The sequence below is a fragment of the Zea mays genome, chromosome 5 (genome assembly GCF_902167145.1).
Source record: "Zea mays cultivar B73 chromosome 5, Zm-B73-REFERENCE-NAM-5.0, whole genome shotgun sequence".
In the NCBI taxonomy this organism is placed as follows: domain Eukaryota; kingdom Viridiplantae; phylum Streptophyta; class Magnoliopsida; order Poales; family Poaceae; genus Zea; species Zea mays.
The window spans coordinates 225815593-225822106 of record NC_050100.1 but is presented as its reverse complement, the minus strand read 5'-3'; the positions used below and the strand labels follow the sequence as shown (position 1 = coordinate 225822106).

The window sequence follows — 6514 nt, the reverse complement described above, 5'->3', positions numbered from 1 at the left end:
TTGGCATCGCTCATCGACGACGAGAAGAAGCTTGGCGACTGCTAGTTCAACCTCTGGAAGCAGTACTACGTGGCCACATGCGTCGCTGTGTTCGGCAAGCTCCGCCGCAGCCGCCGCTTGGACGCAGTCCAGAGCGGCTGCATCGCGTTGTCCATCTCAAACAGGGGGACCTCATGGTCGTCACCAATGCCGGCGAATCTTGGGTTGTTCTAGGCACCGCATCAGACAACAGTGCCGTCACACCGTCCAGCTCATCATCACCTGAAGCTCAACCTGCCACGTAAGTCACTACTGACCGGCCATGAATTCTTGTGCGCTGGGACGACGACCGTTGCTGACATTGTGTGAGTGTCCTCAAACAAGATGTATGTAGAGGAGTAGCACATCCGGTGGTGCAACGGCTAGGTGTATTACCTCGCTGATGAGCCCGGGGTGCACTTCGTTTGGCAACACAACAAAGAGTCATCGGTACTCACCATGTCGTGCGCGTTCGACGACTACTATATCAAGGACTATGGCGTCATCTTGGCGCCAGAGGTGACGCAGAGGAGGACCGACAACAATGACCACTCGTCATCGTCGGGTAGCTTTTGTGCCGGCCTGCCTTTAATTCTCTTCGCAAACACATACACTTGTTTTTTGGTTTAAGCAAGCGTGTATGGTGGTGCCTACCTGATGACTGATAATGTACGAGGGAACTTCTACTGGCAGGTGTGGCACGTGCTCTTCAATGATGAGACCATACAAATCATGGCATATATCGAAGTCTGCATGATACTGATGGTTGTAATGTAGTAGTGAAACAGCTAAATTAAAATAACAAAATTTATGTATGGCTAAGATTACAAATGGATTATGAAACATTTTCTTATAACAATATAAGACATATTTTATATTTAAGTTATTATGTTATTATATGTCTCCGTTGCAACACACGGGTACGCACCTAATAAAAAGATAATACTACAATTACTCGGGCGCAAATGTGTTTGTTTAAAAATAAAGGAAAACAACACCATCCCACCCAAGGCCAGCGCATGGGCAGAAAGGAAGGAGAAGGAAAAAAAACCCGCCCTCCCCTCCCGCACCGCACCCCAGCAAGGCAGGCAGGCAGGCCAGCCAGAATCACACGACACACGCATACAGTTTTAGTTTGTTCAACTACACACGCAAATCGGAATCGAAACCCTATCTCGGATCCGATGGCTCGTTCGCCGCCGCCTTCTTCGTCGGCCGGCGGCGCGCAGTACGCGCAGCAGTTCCTCAACACGGCGCTCTCCCAGCGGGGCCCGTCCGCGCTGCCGTACGCCGAGGACGTCAAGTGGCTCATCCGCAACCACCTGGTAGCGCTGGCCGAGGCCTTCCCCTCCCTCCATCCCAAGGCCGCCCTCTTCACCCACAACGACGGCCGCGCCGCTCACCTCCTCCAGGCCGACGGCACCATCCCCATCCACCACGCCGGTGCCTCCTACAACCTCCCCGCCGTCATCTGGCTGCCCGAGCCCTACCCGCGCTCCCCGCCGCTCGTCTTCCTCTCCCCGACCCGAGACATGGTCATCAAGCCCCACCACCGCCTCGTCGACAGCTCCGGCCTCGTCGCCAACGCGCCCTACCTCCGCTCCTGGGTCTTCCCCTCCTCCAACCTCGTCGACCTCGTCCGATCCCTCTCGCACCTATTCGGCCTCGACCCGCCCCTCTTCACCAGGAACCCTCCTGCCGCCGCACAGGCTCCGCCACCGAATCCCTCGCCGACCCAGCCCCCACCACGGCTCGCCGCCTCCCCTTCCCCCTCCTACAGCAGGCTTGGGGGTGCCGCCGGCTTCCCGGCGTCGCCCCAGCTCGCCCCCCGCCCGCCCCCCACGGAGGACCCCGCCGAGGTCTTCAAGCGCAACGCCGTCGCCAAGCTCGTCGACATGGCCTACGCCGACGCCGCCGCACTGCGCACCGCACGGGAGGCTGAGGTCGACGCCCTCTTCGCCGTCCAGGCCGAGCTGCGGCACAGGGGAGGCATCGTCGCTCAAGGTGTGCGCAACATGGGGGAGGAGATGGAAGCGCTCGAGCGGCGCCTGCAGGACGTCATGATGGCCACCGATGTTGTGGAGGACTGGGTCAGGCAGAACAACAGGAGAGGCAGCAACCAAGCCACCGAGGACGACGAAGCCATCGAGCCGGCGGATGTGCTGTCCAGGCAGATGATCCAGTGCACAGCGGCAGATTTGGCGCTCGAGGACACCATCTACGCGCTCGACAAGGCAATCCAGGAAGGATCCGTGCCCTTTGACGGCTACCTCAGGAGCGTGCGTGCACTGTCCCGTGAGCAGTTTTTCCACCGCGCCCTATCTGCCAAGGTGCATAGCGCGCAGCAGCAGGCTAAGGTTGCTAGCATGGCAGCACGGGCGCCACCGCAGTACGCATCATAGGGATCATGGTCAGTATGCTTGCTTGGTTTGCTATTTCCTCCGATTTTGTCTGTCTTACCTGTCTGTGTAAAGTTTCTACCCCATGCTTGTTTACTGCTTATACCAGGGAAGGGGAAGATGATTCAATGCTGCCTGTCACATTTACTTAGTAAGACTGGATGGATATGAAAGGACTTGTCTCTATAATAGCTTGAGTTTGAATGTATGCATATATGGCTTTTGAGCTTGCAGTTCACATTGCATGCTTCATTTCTGTCTATTACAATAACTTGACAATTCCATCTTCACAGAAACATTTGGATGTCTTGTTCTTCTTTGGAGACAAACCCACTTCTATCTGTTTATGATATGAAATTTCATGGGCCTGCTTGTTCCCCATGCGCTAACTCTGCAGCGCAGTGCAACCATGATGTAATTCAACCGTCAGCTGATTAACATAGTACATGGATTCATGTTCACCTTTGGAAGGTTAGGTTTCCATTCTTTCATTTTCAGGGGCAACTATGTGAATGCTGGGAACTTTCAAGTTGATCAGTTCCGAGTCCTGGATTATTTTCAGAAGTGTTCTATCTTAAAATGGAATATGATTACATACTATCTCTGTTGGAATTGAAGGCTGATTGCTTTAGTTTAGCCCTTTTTCTCCTCATTTGTCTTGGCCCCGAGCTAGATCCCCAGGGAAGGATATGATGCTAGCATGTCACCATTGTCTTGTAAGTAGATTATAAACAATGCAATAACCTGTATGGTATTTTGTGCTGAAGAATTGTAACATCAACTTGGGGGCGTCGTCAGAAACATTGCCTTATGGCTGGAGCCATGCAGAAATATAAGGGAGCGGACCAGATGTGTTGGAGTATTTTAGGACAGAAGAAGGCTGGTGATGTGTCCAAACCATTCTGGATTTGACCATGTCTTTAGAAATTTATGGCGTGTTTGATTTGAAGAATGAGTTAGTCCATCATCTTCTCATTCATCACTTTCTTGTTTGGTTTGTGGAATGAGATGAGTTTATCATTTCATTCCTCGTAGGCTAATAATTAGTAATAATATGAGAAATGAGTTCGTTCCATCAAATTCTAGAATAGATTGCTTCTTTAAACCAAACACCCCCTTAGTTCTGAGTTTGAGCAGTTATTATCCATGTGGTAGTGCTGTAAGTTGGAACCATGCAATGCAACTCCTGTTTGGGTTCATTTGGATTGGTTTGCCTGGGTATTATCATCACCAGCCAAAACTTGCTAGCGCTTGCCTTCCTCGTCTCACTGCAAGTAGTTTTAACAGTGGACGCGTTTGGAGCCCTCCCCAGCTGCCACGCGAGCCAACCAAATCCACCCTAATCCTAATGAACGTCAAAAAATAGCCAGGAAAAAAATAACATCAAATTTCCAGTGACAAGAAACCAATAGTTGGGTCTTGGGCATCTACCAGATGAACAGACCGTAAAGAAAATCACACCACAAAGCTCTTTTCAAGGTGTCACTTCAAACGGGTTTCATCAAATAAATCTGCCCTACAGAGCATGGATTCATTTTAACTGGATCTGCAAGCTCCTCTGGACCTGAGTTCACTTACTAGCTGTGCACTAACTATAATCAGTGCAAAAAATTGTAAATCAGATTAAAACTACTAACCTATTCTCAGTGAACAAAAACCAGAGAAAAGGGAACTGATGATTATCTCGCAATGTTGATATACTTACTACTCCCCACTAGAGAAAACGCTGTCTTCTGACTGAGATGCCACCTTAGACGTCCTACCAAGATATATCTCTAGTTTTGCCGAAGACTATTCTACTCCAAATCACGGGTTAGTCTCGAGTAGACATGATCACCGACTACTTGATCTGGCTTGATCCAATCTGTAAAAAAAAACCTGACCCAACCCAACCTAGCTAGTATGTCTGGTCGGCGCAAGACCCACAACAATTCACATGTTGGTGTAAGAAAAATGGACCTCGATCCATTTTACTACTGGTATTGGTGATTGATGACCAACACAATTATTTGGACTGATAACTTTACTAAGTGATTATTTATAGAGTTCAAAGGATGTGATTCAAAAGATCAACGCATCAAGAGAACGACTTGTAAGGACAAATTGAACATGGGACAAGGTTGTATAAAAGTCTAAGGTACAAGGTACGACAAGCCCAAGTAAAGAAACAACTTAAAACGACGCATAATACACCGGTGGTGCACTGGATGACACACCAGATACGACTTGTAGAGAAGGCTGACTTTGGGAGAAATTGGGCACTGAACACTCCACCGGATACGACACTCAGAGAGGGTGTTAAAAAGATCAAAGTCAGTAATATGGCAACAAACATGTTCGGTGCAGTACTGGTCAGAACACCAGACATAACACTCAAAGAGCATGTCAAAATGCACAAGTTAAGTGAAGGCGCACCGGATATACAATGCACAACGGTCGACAATGGGAACACTCCAACAACTAGCTGATGTGGTATGTCCGATGGGGCCGATGAGTTTTGACAACTGACAAAGGCTAACAACTTTTTCAATGGTAACCTCTAAGACGACACTAGATCTATTCGGTGCACTACTGGACATGTCCGGTGAGTATGTAGAAGCCGAAGTAGGGTTCGAACGACTATTTTGAAGCGGGCAACCTATGTATATGCATCCAACCGGGCACAACTCCATCAACGGGCTAAGAAACATCACATACAAGTTATAGGATCATCTCAAAGCATCCAAGCCATCCAAATGTTCCAAAAATACTTGTCTGCTTAGTATATGAAACAAACATGGATGTCAAAGAGGGGGTGAATTAGAACTTCTCTCGCACTAATTTAGAACTCTAATTTTACCTCTTAAACAAAACCTATGCAGATAACTAAGCAAGCTAGTGTGGCTAAGGTTTTGTTTAAGTGTTGCTATCTCTATCGCAAAATGAAGTTATGCAATCTAAGTTCTAGTTCTACCAACTAGTCGATAATCTAAGCTAGGAATGGTAAAGCACACAACTAAAGGAAGCAATATAAATATGGAAGGTTAAATGAGATAGATGAAAGTCGCCTAGAGGGGGGGGGTGAATAGGGCGAATCTGAAATTTATAAACTTAAGAACAACTACAAGCCGGGTTAGCGTTAGAAATATGAACAAGTCCGAGAGAGAGGGTGAAAAACAAATCGCAAGCAAATAAAGAGTGAGACACAAGGATTTGTGTTACCGAGGTTCGATTCTTGCAAACCTACTCCCCGTTGAGGTGGTCACAAAGACCGGGTCTCTTTCAACCCTTTCCCTCTCTCAAACGGTCACTTAGACCGAGTGAGCTTCTCTTCTCAATCAAACGGGACACAAAGTCCCCGCAAGGACCACCACACAATTGGTGTCTCTTGCCTCGGTTACAATTGAGTTGATCACAAGAAAGAATGAGAAAAAGAAGCAATCCAAGCGCAAGAGCTCAAATGAACACAAGTCACTCTCTCACTAGTCACTATTTGATTTGAAATGATCTATGGACTTGGGAGAGGATTTGATCTCTTTGGTGTGTCTTGTATTGAATGCTATAGCTCTTATAAGGTGTGGGAAGTTGGAAAACTTGGATGCAATGAATGGTGGGTGGTTGGGGGTATTTATAGCCCCAACCACCAAACTAGCCGTTTGGTGAAGGCTGCTGTCGCATGGCACACCGGACAGTCCGCTGCGCCACCGGACACTGTCCGCTGCGCCTGCCACGTCACCAAACCGTTGGATTCCGACCGTTGGAGCTTCTGTCTTCTGGGCCACCGGACAGTCCGGTGGTGCACCGGACATGCACTGTTGAGTGTCCGGTGCGCCATCTGGCTCTGCTCTGACTCTGGCGCACACTGTAGCGCATTTAATGTCTTCTGCAGACGACCGTTGGCGCGAAGTAGTCGTTGCTCCGCTGGCACATCGGACAGTCCGGTGCGCCACCGAACACCGTCCGATGCTACACCGGACAGTCCGGTGAATTATAGCGGAGCGGCCTCCAGAATTCCCGAAGGTGAGCAATTCGGAGTTGGAGTCCCTGGTGCACCGGACACTGTCCGGTGGCACACCGGACAGTCCGGTGCGCCAGACCAGGGCACACTTCGGCTGACT

The 6514-nt window shown here is 49.2% G+C and overlaps 1 protein-coding gene across 3 annotated transcripts; it reads left to right on the top strand.

The window, feature by feature from the left end:
- Positions 1–1028: 1028 nt before the first annotated feature.
- LOC100304271 (Protein ELC-like) lies at positions 1029–3490 on the top strand. 3 transcript variants are annotated; one of them, XM_008645678.4, is made up of 2 exons: positions 1029–2428; positions 2527–2882. In XM_008645678.4, the coding sequence occupies exon 1, from the start codon at positions 1038–1040 to the stop codon at positions 2418–2420; it is 1383 nt and encodes a 460-aa protein (XP_008643900.2). In that variant the 5' UTR covers positions 1029–1037; the 3' UTR covers positions 2421–2428; positions 2527–2882. The 3 variants fall into 3 exon arrangements, with proteins under 3 accessions (XP_008643900.2, XP_008643902.1, NP_001159186.1); XM_008645680.3 differs by lacking the exon at positions 2527–2882 and adding an exon at positions 2916–3490 and having other exon boundaries at positions 1050–2428; NM_001165714.1 differs by having other exon boundaries at positions 1159–2710.
- The last annotated feature ends 3024 nt before the right edge of the window (positions 3491–6514 follow it).

Excerpts from the sequence above, each read along its gene's own strand:
- LOC100304271 (XM_008645678.4), top strand. The coding sequence starts at position 1,038 with ATGGGCAGAAAGGAAGGAGAAGGAAAAAAAACCCGCCCTCCCCTCCCG.